This window comes from Salmo salar, chromosome ssa01 (genome assembly GCF_905237065.1).
Source record: "Salmo salar chromosome ssa01, Ssal_v3.1, whole genome shotgun sequence".
Lineage (NCBI taxonomy): Eukaryota > Metazoa > Chordata > Actinopteri > Salmoniformes > Salmonidae > Salmo > Salmo salar.
Genome location: NC_059442.1, coordinates 93,403,120 through 93,430,946, shown reverse-complemented (window position 1 = coordinate 93,430,946; position 27,827 = coordinate 93,403,120). Strand labels below are relative to the sequence as shown.

The 27,827-nt window shown below is 42.8% G+C and overlaps 1 protein-coding gene across 4 annotated transcripts in view; it reads right to left on the bottom strand.

The window, feature by feature from the left end:
* The window catches only part of LOC106610476 (protein sidekick-2), a 184,772-nt gene that overhangs the window by 42,674 nt on the left and 114,271 nt on the right, over nt 1–27,827 (bottom strand). For all 4 annotated transcript variants that reach the window (XM_045724513.1, XM_045724510.1, XM_045724507.1 and 1 more), the window contains 17 exons: nt 27,565–27,712; nt 18,801–18,941; nt 17,876–18,057; nt 15,569–15,684; nt 13,776–13,971; nt 13,058–13,156; nt 12,787–12,978; nt 9,112–9,233; nt 8,833–8,942; nt 8,205–8,355; nt 7,672–7,909; nt 3,942–4,057; nt 3,538–3,727; nt 3,211–3,309; nt 1,578–1,772; nt 700–901; nt 381–484 (listed from right to left, as the gene is read on the bottom strand). In XM_045724513.1, coding sequence (XP_045580469.1) covers nt 381–484; nt 700–901; nt 1,578–1,772; nt 3,211–3,309; nt 3,538–3,727; nt 3,942–4,057; nt 7,672–7,909; nt 8,205–8,355; nt 8,833–8,942; nt 9,112–9,233; nt 12,787–12,978; nt 13,058–13,156; nt 13,776–13,971; nt 15,569–15,684; nt 17,876–18,057; nt 18,801–18,941; nt 27,565–27,712 — 2,601 coding nt within the window. The remainder of the gene's footprint in view (nt 1–380; nt 485–699; nt 902–1,577; nt 1,773–3,210; nt 3,310–3,537; nt 3,728–3,941; nt 4,058–7,671; nt 7,910–8,204; nt 8,356–8,832; nt 8,943–9,111; nt 9,234–12,786; nt 12,979–13,057; nt 13,157–13,775; nt 13,972–15,568; nt 15,685–17,875; nt 18,058–18,800; nt 18,942–27,564; nt 27,713–27,827) is intronic.

Genomic DNA, 27,827 nt, shown 5'->3' with positions numbered 1-27,827 from the left:
AATATGGCCATGAGAGTGATTTGAAGGAAGAACATTTCTTGAATTAAAGTTAGTTCTGCTCGGTTGACACTGTTTGGTTTTAAGTGCCCCCCCCCGTCGTACAGCAACCACAGATGGTGAAGATGACATCACCTATTCTGCTGCTGCCAATAATGTCCTCACCACAGCATTACATTAACTCATCCTGACATTCTACTCAGGGAAGGATTCTAACCCAACACTGATGTAAAACATACAGAACCCCTGCCTACGAATGTGGCAATGTGGCAAAACCAAGGACAATGAAGACCAAATCATGTGTGGATAATATGATGTCCACAAGGATCTTTATTTTCAATGCAGTAAGATACCACAATGTGAAACTAGTTGAAGTCTCCTACCGTCCTGTAGTGTGGTGATAACTTCACTCTCCTCGCTGTATTCACTGTCTCCTATGTCGTTGGTGGCTTTCACTCTAAACTGGTAGGAGATGAAGGGCTTCAGCCTAGCAACAGAGATGTAACACATGACAACATCATTCTCAGTCGTTACAATTTTTTTTTCAACCTTTCAAGTTCCATTTAGGGCTAAGTGCAGCTTTTCCAAGCAAATATCACAGCTCAAGGGTCTACACTGTGATAGGAAACCTTCCACTATGTACCCTTGTTAGTGCACTGGGTAGGGTGCTAGGTAGTGTGCTAGGTAGGGTGCATACTGTACCTGCCAACTATGTAGAAGCTGGACTCGTGGTTGACCGAGGCAGAGTGGACGGTCCAGTTGCTTTCGGGCAGTTCTCTCAGTTGCACGGTGTAGTAGCGGACCGGAGAGAGGCCGTCGCTGCCTGGTTCCCATGACAACAACACGCTGCGGGCCTGAACATTCTCTTGGGGCACCATGGGACGACCGGTGGGCTGAGGTCGAGCTGGGGGGGAGAGAGAGAGGAAGAGAGTGGGGAAAACAGAGGGGGTTAAAGAGGCTAACAAGGTTAACAAAAACAGTTCTACGATAACAGAAAGAAAGTTTGAACTGTGTACAGGTTCTTATCAGGTTAAACAAATGACTTATACCATACACAAATGGCTTTATCATTAGCCTACAGGGGTCACAAACTTCAAGTGCTTGTGTAAAAGCACTAAAAAAATAGCTTATTACTGCAGATGTAACCGGGCAGAATATGACTCATTAGAAACCAATGTGCTGAATCTGTAAACCACTATCAGATGAGATGAGTGTTTCTTCTGAACTCGTTGGAATTCTCTGTTGTTTACGGTAACTGCCTGACTCAGCCCAGCCACTCTAACATTTTGTGTCAACCCTGAGAAAATAAACCTGTCTGCTCTATAACACATGTAGACAATATTCTGTGGTATGCTCTATAAGTACAATAACTCATATGGTAATGTAACATAAAACTTGATCTAAGTACACAAAATATACAATCATTTCTGTAATGTCCGATAAGCTACAATAACTCATACTATAACTTTTCCATATGTTTCCATAGTAACCTCACTTTTTGATATATTCAATAAGTACAATAACTCATACACTGATGTGATATAACACATCATCTGACATATCTTTCAATTCACAGTTACCTCTCTTCTCGGTGGTGACCACCAGTGCCTCTGCGGCCTCCCCCCAGCCCTTGCGTGTCTGGGCTGTGATGCGGAACATGTACACTGACTCTTGTTTCAGGCCAGTCACCGTGTACTGGCGAGCACTTGGGTTTAACACGTCTACTGTGGCTGTGTTGCTATTGGTCGAGTTCAGACGATACGTGATCTGATAGGCTGAGAAGAGAAAAGAGAAAACACAACATGAAAGCATAGAGTCAGACACTATTAACTTGACGATTAAACTTAATGTCTGTCAACATTTCCTTCAGAAGATATGGACACCCACATGTTAAAGTGAAACTGACAGTTTTAACTACTTTGCAGACAAACAGGCAATTATATCAGTCAAAAATATAAAATATCCAGTTTATGCTTCAAAAACATCTTCATTTGACTCAACATTCCATGATGTACAGTAAGGCATTGTTGGCAGAATAGATGGATGTAGTTCAATGCATGATTAATATAATTCCCCAATACATTTCTTGGTAGTCCCAAAAATATTGCTATTGGGTTGTCAATCACAGCTGGCCTGGTACATTGTTTGCTGCCGCCACCCATTCTAGATGCACTCTTTCAGTTTCAATATATTTTGAACAAAAACAGAGGACCGGGAAGATGACTGGTGTAAGGGTGCGTGCTGGTGGCAGGGAAGTCAGGCGCAGGAGATCGAACTTGGTATAAAACGGAGTAGTTTAATAAACGCTCAAAAACTCAGAAAACCAAAATATACAAAATAATACCAGTGGGTACAAAACCTGTCGCACACCAGAACATAACTTGCACAATGCTTACAAACAAACAATCACCGACAAGGACAATGAGGGAAACAGAGGGTTAAATACACAACATGTATTGAATGGGATTGGAACCAGGTGTGATACAAGACAGGACAAAACCAAAGGAAAATGAAAAGAGGATCAGTGATGGCTAGAAGGTCGGCGACTTCGACCGCCAAACGCCGCCCGAACAAGGAGAGGGACCAACTTCGGCTGAAGTCCTGACAACTGGGACGGTTGGGAATATCATTACAATCAAACTAGCAAGGGCAAGTCAGTCATAATGTGGCTAATAGGCTAGCGCACTTGTCAAACAAAGCGCGCGGGCTGAATAGGACACACAAGCGTGTATAAATTAGTAAACAGTTGAGTCATTAACTTTATAAAATTACAGCTTGATGCGCACGCATAGGTGAATTCAACTTCAATTGCGTTTACAATGCGTAGCAGAGGGTTAAGTGTACAGACAAATGCCAGTCCTAGCTGGGCTACTAAAATGTTGCAGTCTGGCTTCGGTTTATAAAGCTTGACAATAAATAACCAAAAAACTAAACCTGCAACAAAACACCATACAAAAGAGAAACATGTAGGCCTATTACAGCAACTTTTGAGCAGTAGCCTAGGTTGGGCTACTCAACTAATGTTGCAATACATTTTGAGTGCACCATACAGCAATGCTGCATTGCTAGGTCAAAAGTTGGTTATAACTAAATCATCATAGTCAAGGTGTTGTTGTTTTTGTTTGCTGTATGAGGGGGTCATTCTTGTGGAGTCTGGACAGGTTAAACATGAAAGGTCAAGGTCTGGTCAGGGTCAAAGGTCAAACCACATACCCAGGATGATACCATTAGGCTGGGACGGGGACTGCCAGATGAGACGCACCGAGGTGGTTCGGACCTCAGGGAACAGGATGCCCACTGGAGGGCCAGGCACTGGAGACGAGAGAGTGGCAGAGGGGTTAGACTATTTAACACCTCTTTCTTCACTTCAGATGCATTGGTTTACTGAATGGTAGTGGGCATTGGTATACTATAACATCAAATTCTGGATAAGCTATTTGAAAGCTTGAAAATATCCTGTATCCACCACTACTTGATGGCTAAGGGCCCTACATGTAGTATACAGTTAGACAGGCCTATATTAGGCAGCCCAGAGCATACCGTCGTCCAGAGTCCTCTCCAGTATGAGTGGTGAGCTGGGCATGCCGTCTCCGATGCGGGTGAAGGCCAGGACCTGGATCTCATAGAGGACGTATTTCCCCAGACCAGTCAGCTGGACACTGTGGCTGGCATTCCCCTCCACTGTCCACAACTGGAGGGACGAGTCAGAGTCCTTCTCCCTAAACAACACCTGAAAGAGGAGAGAATAGAAGAAAAGAGAGGATAGATGAGAAGAGTGGAGAAGAGAGGGAAGAAGAGAAGAGGGGAGAAGAGAAGAGGGGAGAAGAGAAGAGCAAAAGGAAGATATTGAATTAGAGAGTGGGAGAGAGAGTAATGGAATTATTTTTGTGTACAGTATTGTATCCCTCTTGGAGGCGAGGGTGATGACTAAGCACCTCACACACCTTGTATCCCAAGATCAGTCCATTCCGGTCTGGTTCTGGTACTTCAAACCAGCGCACCAGGATACTGCTGGAGGTTGTGGCAAAGGCTGACACGTTGGTGGGGCCACAGGAGGGGACTGGACGGAATAAAACAAAAAAAAACTTTTAAGACCGAAATCCAGTTATTTTACGCTGATGATACTGTTATTTATTGTTGTGCCTCGTCTCTCACAAAAGCTTCCCAGAACTTGCAAACTGCTTTTTATACTGTTCAACATACCTTGTGTCAATTGAAGCTTATCCTCGTTACTGACAAAACTAAACTAATGTTGTTTTCTAAAGCAAGAAATTAGACCTCTGAACCTTTCACCTATTACTACCCGTCAGGGCAAGGAGATTGAGACTCTAACCTCATATAAATATCTTGGAATATTAATTGATCACAGCCTCTATTTTATATTGCATGTTCAACAACGTAAAAAAAAACTGAATTTGGGATTTTGGGATTTTATTTTAGGAATAAGGCCTGTTTTTCTTTTGAAGCCGGAAGGAGGCTAGTATCAGCTACATTTATGCTTATACTAGACTATGGTGATATTTTATATATGAATGCTTCCGCTCAGTGTTTGAGATCAATTGACAACCTTTACATAGAGCATTGAGATTTTTTTCAAACTGCAAAAACCTTAAGCACCACTGCAATTTATGTACCAGGGTTGGCTGGCCTTCTCTAGTCAACATAGGCTCAGTCACTGGTATACTTTTACAAAGTCATTTTGAGTTTACTAGCATTTTATTTGGCCATGTTTATTGTTCAGAAATGTGGTGGGTACTCTCTTCGTTCGCAGGACTTTATCCTGCTAACTGTTCCAAATGTCCGAACTGAATTTGGCAAAGGGGCTTTAATGTCCTCTGCGCCATTGGCTTGGAACGCCTTACAAAATATTTTTAAACTGGAAGAACTTGTCCCGATTGGTGTTTATAAGTCATTGATGAAGGATTTTGAGGCTGATTCCCTGACCTGTCAATGTTTTTAATTTGCTGTTTTATGATTTTATTATACTGTTGTGAATTCTATGTTTTTTTACTAGATTACCTGTAGTTTTTCATGTTGTCTGTCTGTAATTGTGCAATGACTTGGTGCTGCCTATCTTGGCCAGGACGCTCTTGAAAAATAGATTTCAAATCTCAATGAGTCTTTCCTGGTTAAATAAAGGTTAAATACATAAATAAAAATACATCTTAATGGGACATTGTCTGTGTGTGTGTTAAAGACATAGACACTGAGGCCTAGGGTCTAACCCAGGTGTAACTGTAGCTCCAGATAATCAGGCCAGCTAGGCTATGACTCTTTCCTGGCACACGTCCCTGGATATAATAAACTCAGCAAAGAAATAAACGTCCTCTCACTGTCAACTGTGTTTATTTTAAAAAAACTTAACATATGTAAATATTTGAATGAACATAACAAGATTCAACAACTGAGACATAAACTGAACAAGTTCCACAGACATGTGACTAACAGAAATGGAATAATGTGTCCCTGAACAAAGGGGAGGTCAAAATCAAAAGTGACAGTCAGTATCTGGTGTGGCCACCAGTTGCATTAAGTACTGCAGTGCATCTCCTTCTCATGGACTGCACCAGATTTGCCGGTTCTTGCTGTGAGATGTTACCCCACTCTTCTACCAAGGCACCTGCAAGTTCCCGAACATTTCTGGGGGGAATGGCCCTAGCCTTCACCCTCCGATCCAACAGGTCCCAGACGTGCTCAATGGGATTGAGATCCGGGCTCTTCACTGGCCATGGCAGAACACTGACATTCCTGTCTTGCAGGAAATCACGCACGGAACGAGCAGTATGGCTGGTGGCATTGCCATGCTGGAGGGTCATGTCACGATGAGCCTGCAGGAAGGGTACCACATGAGGGAGGAGGATGTCTTCCCTGTAACGCACAGCATTGAGATTGCCTGCAATGACAACAAGCTCAGTCCGATAATGCTGTGACACATCGCTACCCTAGACCCTGACGGACCCTCCACCTCCAAATCGATCCTGCTCCAGAGTACAGGCCTCGGTGTAACACTCATTCCTTCGACGATAAATGCGAATCCGACTATCACCCCTGGTGAGACAAAACCGCGACTCGTCAGTGAAGAGCATTTTTTTCCAGTCCTGTCTTTTCCGGCGACGGTGGGTTTGTGCCCATAGGCGACGTTGTTGCCGGTGATGTCTGGTGAGGACCTGCCTTACAACAGGCCTACAAGCCCTCAATCCAGCCTCGCTCAGCCTATTGTGGACAGTCTGAGCACTGATGGAGGGATTGTGCGTTCCTAGTGTAACTCAGGTAGTTGCTGTTGCCATCCTGTACCTGTCCCGCAGGTGTGATCTTCGGATATACCGATCCTGTGCAGGTGTTGTTACACGTGGTCTGCTACTGCGAGGACGATCAGCGGTCCGTCCTGTCTCCCTGTAGCACTGTCTTAGGCGTCTCACAGTACGGACATTGCAATTTATTGCCCTGACCAAATCTGCAGTCCTCATGCCTCCTTGCAGCATGCCTAAGGCACGTCCATGCAGATGAGCAGGGGCCATGGGCATCTTTCTTTTGGTGCTTTTCAGAGTCAGTAGAAAGGCCTCTTCAGTGTCCTAAGTTTTCATAACTGTGACCTTAATTACCTACCGTCTGTAAGCTGTTAGTGTCTTAACGACCGTTCCACACGTGCATGTTCATTAATTGTTTATGATTCATTGCACAAGCATGGGAAACAGTGTTTAAACCCTTTACAATGAGATCTGTGAAGTTATTTGGATTTTTACTAATTATCTTTGAAAGACAGGGTCCTGAAAAAGGGACGTTTCTTTTTTTGCTGCGTTTATATGTGATGTTAAAGCTTTTGATTCTGATTCTGAAGATGCTGCTGGAGTGAGTGGAAAAAAGGAAAAAACACAGAGGAATTCCACATTGTAGCCCATGTGTTCCCAATTTCCTCCTCTGCTCCCCACTCCCTAAAGTCTGGTAACCACAGTGACTGCACCAACGAAGAGAGAGAGAGAAAGAGAAGGCAGACAGATGGGTTGATGTCTGTTTCATATGGCTCCATGAAGCAGAAAGAGTAAAACTACCTTGGCCCCCAGCCATACACGTGGATAGCTAAAGAGCTAATATGCAGGAGGTCTGGGCCAAACCCACATATGGGTGAATATAACCTGCACACAGTGTTGTGTGTGACTGAAAACCTGGTACTTTAGATCAGAATATTGGTACTTTAGATCAGAATACTGATATGGTAGATCAGAATACTGGTTCTGAAGATCAGAATGCTGGTACTGTAGATCAGAATGCTGGTACTGTAGATCAGAATTCTGGTTCTGTAGATCAGAATTCTGGTTCTGTAGATCAGAATTCTGGTTCTGTAGATCAGAATGCTGGTACTGTAGATCAGAATGCTGGTACTGTAGATCAGAATGCTGGTACTGTAGCCATAGGCCATGCATTTTAAGTCCTAAATTACTGAAGTGTGTAGGTCAAAGGCCCCCAAATTAAAGACTGAACATCAGTGCTGTGTGTGAGACTCCACCAATTGTTGAGATGTGAACAGTATATTAACCAGATAAAACAGCATCTACAGTATACAAAGAGGCTGCATCCCAAATTGCACCATATTCCCTATGGACCCTGGTCTAAAGTAGTGCACTATACTATATAGAGAATTAGGTGCCATTTGGGACAAAGGCAGTGTGATCTCACCAGACTCCCTGGTCCTTCCTCTGACAGGCTGGCTCCAGGGCCCGGCCCCGATGCCATTGAGAGCCTGAACCCTGACATCGTACTCTGTCCACTCCTCCAGGTCCTCGATGGTGAACTCCCTCTCCAGCCGGTCAGCGATCACATGGGTCAGCGCCCTGCCCTGGGAGCCTGTACGGGAGTACTGGATCCGGTAGCCCACCACCTCTGGGTCCCCATTGTACTCCCACTCTGGTAGGGGCTGGGGGGGATACGAGGTGGATGTAGAGGTGGAGAGGGCGAGAGGGGGAGGGAGGGGGAGAGAGGGAGGGAGAGAGAGAGAGGGTGAGAGAGAGAGGGGAGAGAGAGGGAGAGGGATGGAGAGGTAGAGGGAGAGGGAGAGAGGTGGAGAGGGAGAGGGTGAGAGAGAGACAGAAATGAAAGAAAGGAGAGAAAAATACACAATAATCAGTATAAATCAAACAGCCAGTCATCATCGCTTGATGATGAACCCAGAGCATCACATCATAATGTCAGTCAGTTGAGACGTCACGTACCACCCATCGGAGCCACAGACTGGTCTCGCTGGCCGTGCGCAGTGTGACGTTAGCGGGGAACATATCTGGACGGGCCTGCAAGGTCTGGATCTTCCTGGAGGGCTGACTGGGAGGACTAGTCCCCACAATGTTCACCTGACGCATACGGAACCTACCGAGGGGGAGGGAAGTAACAAGAGCAAAGTGATCACAGGAGAGGTCCATAGGGCCCAGAGGGCTCACGGCTCTATTCATTACATCTAAACTAGACTAGACTAGACTAACAGAGATCATGAAGCTGTATCGTTTTGAGTTAATGGGGCCCAGGAGTGTATAAGGTGTTAGAGATTAGGTACACTACCTGTAGAAGGGTTAGAGGTTAGAGTTTAGAGGTTAGGTACACTACCTGTAGAAGGGTTAGGGGTTAGAGGCTAGGTACACTACCTGTAGAAGGGTTAGGGGTTAGAGGTTAGAGGTTAGCTACACTACCTGTAGAAGGGTTAGGGGTTAGAGGTTAGGTACACTACCTGTAGAAGGGTTAGGGGTAGAGGTTAGAGGTTAGGTACAGTACCTGTAGAAAGGTTAGGGGTAAAAGGTGTATATGGTTAAGTATGTTACCAATAGAAGGTGTAGGGGTTAGTTACACTACCTGTAAAATGTGTATGGGCTTAGTCCTGGCACCTCCAGGGATCGGGCATCAGGCTCGTTGGGCAGCTGGTGAACAATCACCCAGTCCTCATTGTCTCCTATCACACTGACCTACACACAACAACAACACAACAACATGATATAGTGTGCGTCCCAAATGGTACACTATAAGTAGTGCAGTATATAGGGAAAAGGGTGCCATTTGGGACTCAGCCCATAGTCGATGTTGGTCACAGATCAGGGGAGCAGCCAGAGACTTTCTCTGGGGAGAAGACCTTACCTGGGCCTCTACCTGCCAGCGAGAGATGGAGGTCTTTCCATCGTAGCCGGGTTTGAACTGGAGAGTGATAGATCGAGGGCCAATGTTGGAGATGGCCATGTTGGTGGGAGGACCAGGCAGCTCTACACACACACAGAGACAGAGAGACAGAGACACAGAGAGAGAGACAGAGAGACAGAGAGACAGAGACAGAGACAGAGAGAGAGAGAGATTTAACACATATCATTAGGAGCGAATAATACAGGGAGAACAGGAAGGAACAGAGAGGGTATCAAGGGCCAGACAGGGCCTTTAGTACAGTGAAGAGTTGAAGTAATGAGTCGACAGAAAACCTAATACAGTGGTCTCTATGCCTAATGCAATGTTGTTTTTGACTTGAGGTTTTCTACATTACATTCTTTATCTTTTAAATCCTTCCTGATTCAGGACTATGCTTCTACTACATTAAAATGCTCAAGATTTAAGGTACTTCTCCAATAAGTCTTTCTGACTGAAAAGTATCAACAGCATTGTTTAGGCTTGGATCTCAGTTGTAATATCTGTCCTCTGGAGTCCTATTAACCCTAAGTTCGATGTCCACGCCCCCTCTGGAATTAATTAGCATAATAAAGAAATCCCCATACAAATCCATCGGTTTAAACTAGAGACATCTGTTTGTTTTGCATTGGATGCGTCTCAATTCACATTGCTCTTCCTCATCTGCGGTGAAAGGTTACAGAGGTATAGCGGTGTTTGTCAGGCCATGAGACATCCCGAAAATCAGTCTTCTCACAAAATCTTCTGTAGCGTCCGAACGGTTTGACCTACAAACTACTATGGAAAGATGAAACTCCCACGAACATGATGGTGTTCTCCGTTTTGCTCTATGACCCTCACAAGTGTCTTGGGACTCGTCTGAATTCGGTACAGCCGATCTGCCAACTTCTGTCTGTAGCGTCCAAACAGTTTGGGCTGAACACTAATATGTGACTCTCACGAACATGCACATGTCTGTTGTTTTGCTCTAGCATGCCCACAGGCCTCACAAGACTCATCTGAAGGTCCCCCGGTACCAGTTGAAAAAATGAATGTAAGTACAGTATATATGGAGACTGTTTAATGCCAAAATAAGGGGTTAAATAAGTGTACAAAACAATAATAAATGTTACCTGATCTTTCTTATATCTCTCACTTCAGAAAAAAATTATTTTAGATTTTTGGGGGGCTATCTGTTTTTGTCCCCCCCTCCCCCGATTTAGACAGGGCTTGGACTCTTATGGGTTAAAGTTGTGGGTTAAAGTTTAATTTATGGGTTCAAGTTGACTACAGGGAAATCTATTACTTTGTGACAGTGCAGCCTTGTGGTCTAAAATGGATACTGCACTGGTGATGAGCCAATGCTGTTGAGTAGCAGTATCTCGCTCTCATGGAAGTTTCACTTCACTCAACTTGAATTTCTGAGATAATATAAAACAAACCATTTTAGATCAGCGGGTAGAGATGGGGATCTTGGAAAAAGCTCTTACATAGAGATAGCCCTATACATAGTATGCCAATTCATGATACACATTTACATTTGGATATTGTATTTTTATTTACATTATGAAAATATCAATATCCTAATGTAAATGGTTATTATTAATATCATGAAGTTGGCATATTCTTTATAGGGATAAAATAAACAGCCAAATCAATAGCAATTGCATTTCATCTCACTTTTTACATTTATGGATGGCTTATTCTCTGCAAATCCTGCTGGAGAAAAAGCTGAAGTATGTGTGTATGTGGGTGTGGTATTCCAGGAGCTACCAACACGCAGTCGGAATCAGCATAGTGTGCGGTTCCAGCATCAGACTCAAACACATGAAGAGGAACATCTTTATCATGGACTACGACGGACAGCTAAGATTAGTTCGAGGTAACTCACGATCAAATGATTGTGGATCACAAGCTGCTACACAAGTACAGTTATTTGCCTGTAAGTTACCGTACAGTGCAGCCTACACTGGAAAAAAAAAACTTCTGTTGTTTTTACGGTAAATTACTGGCAGCCAGTTACCTGTAAGTTAATGAGTGAAAACGTTTGGGAACCCCTGCCCTAGGGTACTCAGTGGAGGCTGCTGAGGGGAGAATGACTCATAATAATGGCTGGAACGGAGCGAATGGAATGGCATCAAACACCTGAAAACCATGTCTTTGATGTATTTGATACCATTCCATTTATTCAGCTCAAGTCATTACCACAAGCCCCTACCCCACAATTAAGGTGCCACCAACCTCCTGTGAGGGTACTATATAGTGAAAGGGGCCAAATCTTCAACTTGATGTAGTGGGTCTATTGGCACATGTAGACTATATACCTGGAATAGTAAAAGCATCACATTTAAAGCTGAAATATGTCACTTTTTGAGCGACCTGAGAAAAACCACATAAAAAATGTGAGTTATAGGTATGTAATTCCCATTGAAAGCAAGTTTAAAAAGAGGTAGATCTGTTCTATGTGCACTATTTCTATGCTTTCCTGTTTTAAAGTTTCGTTGTTGCGTCTTTTACTTTTGGTTTAAAACATCAGCTTCAAACAGCTGAAAATGTTGGTTATGGAAAATATATTTCACAGAGGTTTAGATGGTACAATGATTCTCTACACATGTTTTGTCACATAAATTGAAATTAGGTGATTTATTAGAATTTTAGCAACATGGAAATGGCTGAATGATTTCTACGTAGTCCATCTTTAAAATAACTGTCCAGTGTTTACATATTTCTGTGAAATATTACCTATAATTAATTACAATATGAGTGAAATAGCTTTCCTTCAACAAATTGTAATTGAGTATGTTAAAAAACTGCTTTTCTGTGATGGAATGGTGTGGGCTTATACCAGTCATAAAACATATTAATGCGAGTAGACTGCTGATTGGCCAGCTCATTCTCTTCAGGAGGATGACATCATCCTCTATGGGGAAATAGCAAGCATTTTTTAAACGGTCTGTTTGAGATACAAGTTTGAGGTGGGGATTTTGAAGTGTTTTTTTTCTCCAATTTATACTTTGGCCACAAATACGAGTATAGGACGAATCAACAACATTATATGGGAATGAGTTAAAAGAATATTAACTTTTAAAGGTGAGATTTTCAATGGACAGTTAGGATACTTTAAATCATTATCATGACTGGTTTTACAGACAAAAGCACAGTGTGAGATCTCAAGGGTGGGGACGTAGAGCTAAAGCCATAGACTATCTTTTTATAGTAAAAGAGTTGAAGTAATCACCATTCTGGAAAAATAACCATAGCTCTATACTGTACTAACTGTAACCCTCGATAGAATGGGTAGTTTTACTTGACAGCTCTGAAAGACATACTGTATAGTGTCTGGGGGAGCCGCAGGTGCAGTAATAATTTACTGGAGGTCTTGTATTTCTATAATACACTGTACCGTGTTTTAATAGGAAACTGTAAACTGGAATTATCCTAAATGGTCTCGATGGGCTCTTACTTTTGAGCCATGTGTCATTACTGACCTGGAGCTACACACCAGGGACTGAGCCATGTCCCGGTACTGACCTGGAGCTACACACCAGGGACTGAGCCATGTCCCGGTACTGACCTGGAGCTACACACCAAGGACTGAGCCATGTCCCGGTACTGACCTGGAGCTACACACCAGGGACTGAGCCATGTGTCGGTACTGACCTGGAGGTACTCCAGAAGAGATTGTGGAGGAGGACAGTTTTCCCTGGCCCTTGGAGGTCATGCCGGCCACCTCAATGGTGTAGGTGGTGAGGGCGGTCAGCCCCGTGACGCGGTACTCCAGGGTCACGTTGGGGAGGTAGTGGGTCACCCGTGTGTTGGTGCGGTTAAACTCCTCCCATGAGATACGGTACCCTGGAACAGAGAATCAATCAAATTCATCAATCAATCCAATATTATTTGTTCAGGTCCCAATGTCTTTTGCATGGTGTACCTGTGAGGAATCCGTTCTTCTCTTCAGGTTCTCTCCAGCTCACTTTGAGAGACGTGTCGAGGATCTCTGTGAAGCTCAGGTCACCCACCGCCCCAGGAGCTAAAGAGGAGGGCACAGTGGTTATTTTTTATTTGACCTTTATTTAACTAGGCAAGCCAGTTAAGAACTAATTCTTATTTTCAATGACAGCCTAGGAACACTGGGTTAACTGCCTTGTTCAGGGGCAGAACGATTTTTCCTTGTCAGCTCGGGGATTCAATCTTGCAACCTTTTGGTTACTAGTCCAACGCTCTAACCACTAGGCTACCCTGCCACCCCATTATCATGATGAGAATTATAACAGAATGGATGTCAATAGCATACATAATTACATTCTGTAGATCTATTTTAAAATATTAGGCTTTTTTTAAATTGCCCGTTGAACAGTCATTACAGCAACTAAAATAGGCAGAATGAGGCTTTTACTAGGAAAATTGTGTAATTACAAGTAAAAGCCTAGTACAGTATGGCCAACCCTTTATCTCTTGAGAAAATGTGTCCCAATTAAATGTGAATGTGTGCAAAACCCTAATTGTAGCCTACGTATTCAATAGGACTGTAGAACTAGGCTGATACTGTGCATTAACAATACATTTGACCCAGTGGGCATGTTTCAGTATGATTGGCCATGTCCACTAAACAGTGAGTGTGTGTGTTTATGTGCGCATGTTGATCTCACTGTCTTCATGTGTCCTCAGGCCGTTAGCGGGGCTGCGGGGGCCGTCTCCCGGCGTAGTGAAACACAGCACAGCGCTGTAGTACTCTGTGAACTTCTTCAGCCCCGTCACGTAGCCCACATGCACACTGTCCTGGAAGTTAGGTCTCACTGTAACCATGGTGACCTCCTCTTCCTGACCTGGCTCCCATGCCAACAGCTAGCAGAATGGTTAATGGGAACAGAGAAGGAGAGATCAAACTAGAAATAAAAACTAAATGGTAGAACATCTAATAGGACTGACTGGTTTCCTGACATTTTGGATGGGAACCAAAGAGCACCAAATGTCAAATAAAACAGTATTTGTCCACAATTTCCCCCAGAAATAGAACTGTTACTCCAAGTCTAATAATTTTCAAATGTTTTGTTTAAACCAAATCTTCTGTGCTCGTGACCTGCTCTGGGGTGTCATTTGGCATCATAACTGCCGTATGAATAGTTAGCGCCAGTGTCAACGTGTTCTGCCAGTGAGTAAGCACTGGAAGGCAGGGCTGGAATGAGTCCACAGAGAGAGGATGAAAAAGAGAGCTTTTAATTGTGGTGTATAGCAGGTCTAATGTATAGGGATTGCATACACATCAGAATGAGAGAGTGGCCAATTAGGTGTTTAGATGATTACTACCATTGGCAAATCTGTTGGGTCTATTTCTATATTGGTGCCCAGGCTGTGAGTAGAGTTTGCCTCTGGGAAAGCGAGTGTGGAGTTGGCACACGGTGAGGTGGGTGTGTAAGCTGAATGTGGAATATATGGATGTCCCCTCTGCTTCCGTTTCTTCTCTCTCTCTCTCTCTCTCTCTCTCTGTCTCTGTCTCTGTCTCTGTCTCTGTCTCTGTCTCTGTCTCTGTCTCTCTCTCTCTCTGTCTCTCTGTAACCTCTCTCTCAGGACAGCCCCTGCCGTCAGAGATAGTTTAACAGTGACTGCTAAGATGTCCTGATAAGTGGAGCCAGAGTCATTCTCATGAACTCTTCTGAGAGAAATACAGTGTCATCACATCACACAGACTATATAATCAAGTTCTAGTACAGCTGATTCTAAGCAGTCATTCTCTGTACATCTCATTCTAAGCCTATAAAGTACATATTTAAACGACCGCTGACTTTCTTAAACCATCTTCCTTGGCAGTGTGAGCTGGAGAGATTGAACAAACGACTTCCAGATCTAGTTAGCCACAAGATAGATAGCTGGCCAAATGCTCCAAAAATGAAGGTCAAAGAAACAAATCGGAAGCCATCTTTCACAATGTTTGGTAGTGGCATATCTGTTTCCCCTTGTGACACAGTATGAGGCGTACCAGCCTATCATCCAGTCAATCGATTGTACTGCCCCTAATGACAGGCTGCCTAGTGTCTCTGAGACTGCCCATAATGACAGGGTGACTGGTGTCTCTAACCTTGCAGCCATAGTTCTATCACCCATTAGAGGGTACTGCCCTTAGTGACAGGGTGACTGGTGTCTATCACCCATCAGAGGGTACTGCCCTTAGTGACAGGGTGACTGGTGTCTATCACCCATTAGAGAGTACTGCCCTTAGTGACAGGGTGACTGGTGTCTATCACCCATTAGAGAGTACTGCCCTTAGTGACAGGGTGACTGGTGTCTATCACCCATTAGAGAGTACTGCCCTTAGCGACAGGGTGACTGGTGTCTATCACCCATTAGAGAGTATTGCCCTTAGTGACAAGGTGACTGGTGTCATCACCCACTAGAGGGTACTGACCTTAGTGCCAAAATGACTGGTGTCTATGATGTCCCTCACCTTGTATCCCTGGTTGATCCCATTGATGAACTGAGGGTTAGGGGCAGCCCAGGTGATACGGATGGTTGTGGAGTTGACGGCCTCCACCTGAACTTTACTGGGGGCTATAGTCGGCACTGCGGAAGATAAGAGGAGAAGAGAGATAAAGAGAGAGAGAGAGGTGAGATGGACGGACAGAGAGAACAGGATACAACCAAACGAAACACATTTCAGATTGGACAGCCTTGGCTAGGTATTGATTCTGCAGGGCAGAGGCCACCATATTCACATCTTCACTCTCTTTTTTTTCTTCTCCTATCTTGAGGCTCAGGACTTATTACAACACTGTGGCTTTACTGCTCTCAGTTTCCAGCTCCGGGCTCAAACTTGAAATCTACGGCCAAGGTAGTGTAATGTACTACTCAGACCTTACAGACGATTCAACAGGAATACATACCTCTATTCAGCAAGGATTACATTTATTCAGCAATATTTCAATAGCATTTGGCACGGATGCTAACTCAAGGTTTTTGGTCCAGTGCTGACTGCGCTGCCTTCTACATGAACTGTATCAAGAAAATATCCTTGTTGAATATCATTCTTATATCCTCCAAATGGGCATGATGCTTGACAAGTAAATTTATGTGTCAACTCATGAAATAGGTATTTAACCTGTTTGGGATAGGGGGCAGTATTTTCACGGCCGGATAAAAAACGTACCCGATTTAATCTGGTTACTACTCCTGCCCAGAAACTAGAATATGCATATAATTATTAGATTTGGATAGAAAACACTCTAAAGTTTCTAAAACTGTTTGAATGGTGTCTGTGAGTATAATAGAACTCATATGGCTGGCCAAAACCTGAGAAGATTCCATACAGGAAGTGCCTTGTCTGACAATTTGTTCTCCTTTTAGGGCATCTCTATCAAAAATACAGCATCTCTGCTGTAACGTGACATTTTCTAAGGCTTCCATTGGCTCTCAGAAGGCGCCAGAAAGTGTAATGAGATGTCTGCAGTCTCTGGGCTAAGTACAGCAGCAGAGTTTGTTACTGGCCTGCCTGGGGGACAGTGACACTGGAGATGTGCGTTCATGTGAATTCTCAATTTTGTTCTTTCAGTCTTTGAATGGATACAACATCGCCCGGTTGGAATATTATCGCTATTTTACGCGAAAAATAGCATAGAAATTGATTTTAAACAGCGTTTGACATGCTTCGAAGTACGGATACTGACCTGAACGCACGAACAAAACGGAGCTATTTGGATATAACTATGGGTTATTTCGAACCAAAACAACATTTGTTGTTGAAGTAGAAGTCCTGGGAGTGCATTCTGACGAAGAACAGCAAAGGTAATCCAATTTTTCTTATAGTAAATCTGAGTTTGGTGAGCACCAAACTTGGTGGGTGTCAAATTAGCTAGCCTGTGATGGAAGAGCTATCTACTCAGAATATTGCAAAATGTGCTTTCGCCGAAAAGCTATTTTAAAATCTGACACCGCGATTGCATAAAGGAGTTCTGTATCTATAATTCTTAAAATAATTGTTATGTTTTTTGTAAACATTTATCGTGAGTAATTTAGTAAATTCACCGGAAGTTTGCGGTGGGTATGCTAGTTCTGAACATCACATGCTAATGTAAAAAGCTGTTTTTTGATATAAATATGAACTTGATTGAACAAAACATGCATGTATTGTATAACATCATGTCCTAGGAGTGTCATCTGATGAAGATCATCAAAGGTTAGTGCTGCATTTAGCTGTGGTTTTGGTTTTTGTGACATATATGCTTGCTTTGAAAATGGCTGTGTGATTTATTATTGGCAGGGTACTCTCCTGACATAATCTAATGTTTTGCTTTCGCTGTAAAGCCTTTTTGAAATCGGACAATGTGGTTAGATTAACGAGAGTCTTGTCTTTAAAATGGTGTAAAATAGTCATATGTTTGAGAAATTGAAGTTATAGCATTTTTAAGGTATTTGTATTTCGCGCCACGCTCTACCATTGGATATTGGTGAGGCGTTTCGCTAGCAGAATGTCTGTCCCTAACAGGTTAAAGGCAACTTCTCCACAGGTAAAATCCTTTCCATTCAATTTCCTTCCAATGTCATCTAAGTATTTATCTGACTGACAAGCATAATGAGCAATGAGCAGAGACCTTTACAGCTCACATCTGACTGACAAACATAAAAGACAATGATCAGAGAATATTCCAACTCACATCTGACTGAAAAGCATCAGGGAAAATGAGCAGAGACTATTCCATCTAACATCTGACTGACAAGCATAAGGGAAAATAAGCAGCGAGGATCCAGGATCACTCACCTCCCTGCAGCGTCCACTCAGTGACCTTGTGGCTGAAGGTTCCTAGCCCCGCCCTGTTGTAGGCTGCCACCTCTATCTCATAGTTGGTCCAGATGATCAGGTCCTCCAGGAGAATGTTGGTAACGTCTGGTTTGGAGATGTTCTTACTCTGGTAGTCCACCGGAAGACCTGTTAGACGATACCTGAGAGGGGGGGAAGGGAGGGAAGGAGGGAGGGAGGGATAGGGGAGAGAGAGGGTGTAGAGAGAGGAGAGAGAGGAGAGGTTAGTCTGGTCTGGTTTGGATATGTTCTTACTCTGGTAATCCACCGGGAGACCAGTTAGACAATACCTGAGAAGAGACAGTACAGTCTAGTCTGAGACGATTGTAACTACAAGGCCATCCAGGGTGAAGAGACAGTACAGTCTAGTCTGAGAAGATTGTAGCTACAAGGCCATCCAGGGTGACAAAATTGAGTAAAAACTGATTCTTAGTTGGAGAACAAGACATTCAACTCTTGTGTTTTTGTATTATGGTCCCTGAGACACAGTGCCTGTTAAGGCCAGGGGCTGTAGTACATCCTATCTACAGTAGAGGGAGACAGAGCAGTAGTCAACAGCACTCGCCAGAGTGAGCAAATGACGACGACGACAGAGTGATTGGAATATCTACAGAATGCCTGCCAACTTATTCTACACCATGACACAACCAGCTACAAACCTACTGCAAACTAAGTGTATCCTTACTGATAAACTGCCAGAGCTATAAGAGTAACTCCTAAAATTCTTCTTTCTCTCACATTGAACCACAGCTAGTGGTTTTACTTCATTTTGAACATGAGCTCTTATGTTATGTGCTTCCATGTAGCATAACAACTCTCGTCCTTGATTCAGAGAGCCAGGGAGGGTTATAGCAGCCAACCAATCCTGTTATCCCATGGTTCTCACCGGACGCTGTAGCCCCTGAGAATCCCGTTCTGGTGGCTCTCTGGTGGGGGCTGCCACTGGATCATGATGGACTGGTTGGTGCGGCCGCTGGCGATCACATTCTGGGGAGGGGCACTGGGAGGTTCCTCTGGTAGAGATACACTGCAGAGAGGAGAGAGAGCAGAGAAAGTTTGGAAGGATAGAGTGTTGTTTGTTTTTCTGTCAGAAGAGAAGACAATGCAGCGTGTTGATTAATCTGTAGACAGGCTCTGTCACTTCTTTCTCTTCCATAACCTGTCTCATGACCTCTTGCTCTTTTCAATAATCAACACAATGTCATGAGAATGGCGCTGGAATGTATAGCGGCCATTTTACGGGCTGTTTTGTGTTTTTCTGTGCTGATCTTAACTTATTATATATTTTTTTTACATAATGTTTCCGCTGTCGTTTTCTATGGCCAAAAAAAACTTCTGGACATCAGAGCAGTGATCACTAACCTTGATTTGGATGAAGATTTCTACTTCAATGGGTCGGCGGCCCAGGACATACTGCTCACCCTGGACCAGGCCCTAATCCCCAACACTCAGAAGAGAAGGAGATGGCGATATAGAGGGCGACGTGCGGGCACCCTGACGAAACTACAGAGGCGAGTAAATAAACCGCCTCTATCCTCTGTTCTATTGGCGAATGTACAATAATTGGAGAACAAACTGGACGAGCTCCATTCGAGACTACCTTATCAATGGGACCTGAAGAACTGTGATATCCTATGTTTCTCTGAAACTTGTCTGAAAAAGGACATGGATAACATACTGAAACTCTAGATCCCCTTTACTCCACACACAGAGACACATACAAAGCTCTCCCTCGCCCTCCATTTGGCAAATCTGACCATAACTCTATCCTCCTGAATCCTGCTTACAAGCAAACATTCTAACAGGAAGTACCAGTGACGCGCTTAATACGGAAGTAATCTGATGAAGTGGATGCTAAGCTACAGGACTGTTCGCTAGCACAGACTGGAATATGTTCCAGGACTCATTCGATGGCATTGTGTAGTTCACAGTCCACAGTACACAGTCGCCGGCCTCATTAAAATGCTGTGAAATAGTCATATGTTTGAAAAATTGAAGTTTTTGTATTTTTGAGGAATTTGTAATTCGCACCACGCCTATCATTGGATATTGGAGCAGGTGTTCCGCTAGCGGAACGTCTAGATGTAAGAGGTTTTAACAAAATGCATTTTTTGGCAGAAATGCCTTCTCGAACATGTGAACTTTCATCTGCCTTAATATCAAACTTGTACGTCATCTGTAAATACGAATGAAAATGTTAAATTACGAGCCTAGTTGGTTTAGCCACAGAGAAAGCCAGCAACCTTCGCGCTAGCCATGATTTGCTGAGATAATGAGTGGTCTAGACATGCCGAGAGATGAGTTTGGATTCGACTGCAGTGTGGCATCTTGTGTCTGTAAAATGAGCTGCTCGTAATGCCTAGATAGTCCTTTCTACTGCAGTTTATTTGAAAGATATAACTTTAGCCACGGAGAACTGCAAATATGTTGCTACTGCTCTCAATAACATTCCTGCTCTGAAATTATCAGGCGCTATCGACAAAGGTCAGTGGGGAAAAGTTGTGATGATGTAATACTTTCTGGACCGCAATCGTGCCACGCAATGCTTACTCTCTCTCACTCTGAAAAAAAACCTGTTTTGAAATCAGTGGAACACAACCAGCCAAACAAGCTGTGCAAACTAAACAGAAAAAACACAGGATGTCTTATAAAAGGGGTTGCAGTCTGCCGTGAAGCTTTCATCCATGTATACAGGTAAGAATCTAGCTACAGATTCAGATATTATAAGATTCTAATTTTGTCAGAATGTTGTTTTCATTGCAAGCTAAAGCTTGCTGTTAGCTAGACAGTTAGAGTTCAATCGCTGGCTTGCTAACTAACAATGAACATAACGTTATTTGTTTAACCTCTTGGCGTTCCCCTAGGATAGGGGGCGCTAAAGCGATTTTTGAAAAAAATTCGTGCCCATTTTAAATGGCCTCCTACTCAAACTCAGAAGCTAGGATATGCATATAATTAATACTTGTGGATAGAAAACACCCTAAAGTTTCTAAAACTATTTGAATGGTGTCTGTGAGTATAACAGAACTCATATGGCAGTCAAAACCCCGAGACAGATGGAAACAGGAAGTGGAATTCTGAATTGCGAACTCAACTTCATCACGTTGCCTATTAATCAAACCGTGAGCTATGGTTCATTGAGCACTTCCTATTGCTTCCACTAGATGTCCCCAGTCTTCACAAATTGGTTTGAGCCTTCTACTGTTAAAATTGAATGAATGAGACGCTGTGGAACGTGGTCACACGGAGAGGGCCATCACCATTATGACGCCGGCGCCCCTGGTTACCCTCCCCTTTCGAAACGTTTTGAAACACAATGCAATCGTCCCCCTCGAATCTTATTGGCTCTCTTGTTGAAAAACGCCCTGAAGATTTATGTTATACAACGTTTGACATGTTTGAACGAACCTAAATGGGGAAAAAATTCATTTTCTCGAAATGGCTGTCCCGTGGCCGACGGAAGTTTTGGAGCAGCCTTCAGACGCGCTAACAAGAACAAGCTCTTGGAACATAAAGGAGTCATTTTTTCGAACGAAAATACATTTGTTGTGGACCTGGGATTCCTGGAAGTGCTTTCTGATGAAGACAACCAAAGGTAAGGGATTATTGACAATAGTATACAAGACTAGATGTGATATGCGATTGTTCCAAGATGGCTAGCCTATTGCTATTGCTAGCCTATTGTTCTGAGTATCGCATCCCCTTTTATCGCAAAGTGTGATTACCCAGTAAAGTTATTTTTAAATCTGGCATTACAGGTGCTTTCAAGAGATATTCATCTATAAATCTTAGAATGACAATATTACATTTTAAAAATGTTTTCGAATAGTAATTTAGTAAATTGTAGCTCTGTTTCATCGGATGCATTTGAGGGAAAATAGTTAGTCAACGTTATGCACCGATGTAAAATGCTGTTTTTATATATAAATATGAACTTTATCGAACAAAAGAATGCATGTATTGTGTAACATGATGTCCTAGGTGTGTCATCTGATGAAGATTGTCAAAGGTTAGTGCTGCATTTAGCTGTTTTTTGGTTATTTGTGATGAATGTGGTTGGTCGGAAAATGGCTATGTGGCTACTTTTACGATATACTCCTCTAACATAATCTAATGTTTTGCTTTTGCTGTAAAGCCTTTTTGAAATCGGACAATGTGGTTCGATTCAGGAGAGGTGTATCTATAAAACGATATAATTTGAAAAAAATCTTTTTTTTTTTTTATTATTACATTTTGTTATGCTAATGGTGATATGATTTTTCGCTGGATGGCCGCACAGGGGTTAACTTTAGCTTGCTATGACAATCGGTTTGTATTGCTAGTTATGTTACTCTATGGATTGGGATTATATTTAAAAATTTTGCTAGCTAACGTTAACATGACATGTCTAAACAAAAGACCCCAAGTTACAGCTTGCTGTTAGTTAGCTAACGTCAGCTGAGGTTAGGTGGCTGGCTTGCTAGCTAACATTAACTTATGTGTATAAAGTGTGTGTAAAGTTAGTGTAGTTTTATCAGAATGCCATTTCACATTGCTAGCTAGCTAACATTAGGCTTTAAAGCTTGCTTAGCTAGCCAACTGATGTTAGATGGCTGGCTAGCTACAGTAGCTAACATTCCCTGCATGAACTGTGTGTAGTGATATCTCAGAATGCCATTTTGCATCTATTGTAAAATAATGCTAAAATATTTGTATCTGGAATTTGTCTTTCAGCATCAATCAGTAGAACACGCCTGACTCTAATCCACCATTCATACAGTCATCAAAAAGAGAGCTGGCCCAAGCAAGCAAAGGCAGCAGTGCAGTCATCAACTACAAGCACCATTTCTTCAACTACGGAGTTGAACTCAAATCGATGGCGCCAACTAAACAGACTTTTTGGGATATACAGAAGGATTTTATCTAACAAAATGAACATGCATGTTGTAGCTGGGAATCTTGGGATTGCAAATCAGAGGAAGATTTTCAAAAAGTAAGTGAATATTTCATCGCTATTTGTGATTTTATGAAGCCTGTGCTGGTTGAAAAATATTTTTACGTGGGGCGCCATCCTCAAACAATCGCATGGCATGCTTTCTCTGTAAAGCCTATGGTAAGTCGGACAATGCAGTTAGATTAACAATAATTTAAGCTTTTAAACGATATAAGACACTTGTATGTACCTAGATGTTTAATATCCATGATTTTTATCATTATTTATTCACCGGAAGTTGTCGACATGATCCCAGAGAGGTATGTATGGAATACTATGTGATACACATGCACGTAACAGTACAGTCATGGCCAAAAGTTGAGAAAAATACAAATATTAATTTTCACAAAGTCTGCTACCTCAATTTGTATGATGGTAATTTGCATATACTCCAGAATGTTATGAAGAGTGATCAGATGAATTGCAATTAATTGCAAAGTCCCTCTTTGCCATGCAAATGAACTGAATCTCAAAAAAAACTTTTTCACTGCATTTCAGCCCTGCCACAAAAAGACCAGCTGACATCATGTCAGTGATTCTCTCGTTAACACAGGTGTGAGTGTTGACGAGGACAAGGCTGGAGATCACTCTGGCATGCTGATTGAGTTCGAATAACAAACTGGAAGCTTCAAAAGGAGGGTGGTGCTTGGAATCATTGTTCTTCCTCTTTCAATCATGGTTACCTGCAAGGAAACACATGCCGTCATCATTGCTTTGCACAAAAAGGGCTTCACAGGCAACGATATTGCTGCCAGTAAGATTGCACCTAAATCAACCATTTATCGGATCATCAAGAACTTCAAGGAGAGCGGTTCAATTGTTTTGAAGAAGGCTTCAGGGCGCCCAAGAAAGTCCAGCAAGCGCCAGGACCGTCTCCTAAAGTTGATTCAGCTGCGGGATCGGGGCACCATCAGTACAGAGCTTGCTCAGGAATGGCAGCAGGCATGTGTGAGTGCATCTGCATGCACAGTGAGGCGAAGACTTTTGGAGGATGGGCTGGTGTCAAGAAGGGCAGCAAAGAAGCCACTTCTCTCCAGGAAAAACATCAGGGACAGACTGATATTCTGCAAAAGGTACAGGGATTGGACTGCTGAGGACTGGGGTAAAGTCATTTTCTCTGATGAATCCCCTTTCCGATTGTTTGGGGCATCCGGAAAAAAAGCTTGTCCGGAGAAGACAAAGTGAGCACTACCATCAGTAAAGCATCCTGAGACCATTCATGTGTGGGGTTGCTTCTCAGCCAAGGGGGTGGGCTCACTCACAATTTTGCCTAAGAACACAGCCATGAATAAAGAATGGTACCAACACATCCTCCGAGAGCAACTTCTCCCAACCATCCAGGAACAGTTTGGTGACAAACAATGCCTTTTCCAGCATGATGGAGCACCTTGCCATAAGGCAAAAGTGATAACTAAGTACCTCGAGGAACAAAACATCAATATTTTGGGTCCATTGCCAGGAAACTCCCCAGACCTTAATCCCATTGAGAACTTGTGGTCAATCCTCAAGAGACAATCAAAAACCCACAAATTCCGACAAACTCCAAGCATTGATTATGCAAGAATGGCTGCCATCAGTCAGGATGTGGCCAGAAGTTAATTGACAGCATGCCAGGGCGGATTGCAGAGGTCTTGAAAAAGAAGGGTCAACACTGCAAATACTCTTTGCATCAACTTCATGTAATTGTCAATAAAAGTCTTTGACACTTATGAAATGCTTGCAATTATACTTCAGTATTCCATAGTAACATCTGACAAAAATATCTAAGACACTGAAGCAGCAAACGTTGTGGAAATTAATATTTGTGTCATTCTCCAAACTTTTGGCCACGACTGTATATAAAGTATGCTGATGTACTGGTGTGACGCCATTTAAGCAGTGGTGTAAAGTACTTAACTAAAAATACTTGAAAGTACTACTTAAGCAGTTTTTTGTGGTATCTGTAATTACTTTACAATTGTATATTTTTGGCAATTTTTTCTTCACTACATTCGTAAAGAAAAATAATGTACTTTTTAGTCAATACATTTTCCTTGACACCCAAAAGTAAATTGTGCAATTTGCATGCTTATCAAGAGAATATCCCTGGTCATCCCTACTGCCTCTGATCTGGCAGACTCACCAAACACAAATGCTTAATTTGTGAATTATGTCTGAGTGCTGGAGTGTGCCCCTGGCTATCGTCAATTAAAAAAAGAAGAAAAAATAATTGTGCCGTCTGGTTTAATATAAGGATCAATTTAGACAAATGTGTCTGGGTAAGTGTCTAATATTTATAACATGTTTTATCTGGACACTATGTTTACCTGGAATTGTTCCTTGTTGTTGGCTACTACCACTTTTAGTCTTAATATTTTCTACACTACTCATCGTTTAGCACATTACCTCACGTGAATTCTTAAAGAGATGGGTGGGGCTAAGGCTTAAGAGGGTGTGAACAATGATGAATGGGTTTACACAAAGGAGAGTGCTCCAGTAGGTACCAAAACTTTCAAAGGCCCTTTTCTCAAAAGTGAGTTTACAAGTTGATCAACTTTCAAAGCAGAATTACTTCCCCATTGTTCCTCAATTGCAGTGTATGATATACCATTTTGTATCTCTGAGTCTCTACTTTTGTCCAATGTAAACACAAATGTTGCGGCATAAGACCGATTTGAGCTGGTCAGTCACAAATACGGAATTATGTAGTAACCAAACTCTAACTATTTTATATTTTTGATTCTTCAAAGTAGCTACCCTTTGCCTTGATGACAGCTTTGCACACACTTGGCATTATCTCAACCAGCTTCAGCTGGAAGGCTTTTCCAAAAGTTCTGAAGGAGTTCCCACATATGCTGAGCTGCATCTCAATTGGGTTAAGTTTGGGTGACTGTGGAGGACAGGTCATTTGATGCAGCACTCCAACACTCTCTTTCTTGGTCAAATAGCCCTTACACAGCCTGGAGGTGTGTTTTGGATCATTGTTCTGTTGAAAAACAAATGACAGACCCACTAAGCACAAACCAGATAGGATGGTGTATCGCTGCAGAATGCTGTGGTAGCCATGCTGGTTAAGTATGCCTTGAATTCTAAATTAATCACTGACAGTGTCACGAGCAAAGCACCCCCACACCATCACACTTCCTCCTCCATGCTACACGGTGGGAACCACACATGCGGAGATCATTCGTTTACCTACTCTGCGTCTCACAAAGACACAGTGGTTTAAACCAAAAAACTATGGGTCTTCGTTTCCTGTGGCGGTCCTCATGAGAGCCAGTTTCATCATAGTGCTTGATGGTTTTTGCGACTGCACTTGAACAAACTTTCAAATTTCAAATGTTCCGCATTGACTGGCCTTCATGTCTTAAAGTAATGATGGGCTGTCATTTCTCTTTGCTTATTTGAGCTGTTCTTGTCATAATATGGACTTGGTATTTTACCAAATAGTGGTAACTTCTGTATACCACCCCTACCTTGTCACAACACAACTGATTGGCTCAAACGCATTAAGAAGGAAAGAATTTCCACAAATTAACTTTTAAAGAGACTCAACTGTTAATTGAAATGCTATCTACAGGATAGAAATTACTAAAAATAAAGAAAAACCCTGGAATGAGTAGGTATGTCCAAACTTTTGACTGGTACTGTGTATGTACATATCTACCTAAATTACCTCGTTCCCCTGCACATCGACTCGATAATGGGACCCTGTGTATATAAGTTATCGTTACTCATTGTGTATTTATTATTACTTTTATTATTATGTGTTTTACTTTTATATTATTTCTCTATTTTCTTTCTCTGCATTGTTGGGAAGGGACTGTAAGTACGCATTTCACTGTTAGTCTACCCCTGTTGTTTACAAAGCATGTGACAAATAACATTTAACTTGATTTGATTTTGTCCATGCTATCTGCAGTATCTGTGTCTAAGCTGTGTACAAAACCATCACTCTGCCTTAATGAATTTCCTACTGATGGATACACATAAGGTACCTAGCCAGAGAGAGAAAAGGCTAATACCAAAGACCACAGCGGACCAGTCAGCTGATGCTGAATCAATTCAATCAATTCAAAACCAAAGGGCCCATACAGAGATATGACTTTTCAGAAAGCGAGGCGCAGTTGAGATTAATTGTGGCACTTTAGGATCAAATGGAAGCACAAAGCGCTCAGTGTGAACCCCTGCGCTGTCGGACGTGAGCCTCCTATGGCTCTCCTCTCAGCTGGAGATGGCTGGGGATCCAACTGCTCACATTTGAGCTGGCTTGACGAGCTAGCCTGTGTAAGAGGAGGGATTGAGTCCCAAATGAACCCCTATTCCCTACATAGTGCACTACCTTTGGCCAGAGCACACTACTTTATGAGAAGTGACTCAGGCTAGTGAAGCCAACCTGATCTCAACAATCTCCCAGGACACCCCCAAAGCCCTCTCTGAGTGAGTGAAGTGGTGGCGTGTGTCTGGCTGCATCGGCTCAATTACTAATCCTTCAGCAGATAAACACGCACAAACACAACACACACACACACACACACACACACACACACACATATATAAACCGTGGACAATGTGTACTGGCACGGGATCACACACTGGTTGACTGAGAGACTGAGTAGGCTGTTATCATTGCACGACAGGGGATAAGGGGCTTTAGAGGGGAGAGAGGAATCCTGGGAGGGCTCTCTCTCTCTCTCACCGGTCAGTCTCCTTGCTGAACTGGCCCTTGCCCACGTCGTTGACGGCACATAGGCGGAACTGGTAGGAGCGTGCTGGTATGAGTCCACTGACGGTCACCGCTGTCGACTCAGGCTCTATGTTGGCCAGGAGGATAGCCCAGGGAGCGTCTAGCACAGGAAGAGAGAACAGACACATATCAAACCTGCAGATGATCTAATCCTTGTCTTCATTCTATTCCTCCTACTAACAGTGGTTTATTCTTTCTCATTATCCATCTGCCTG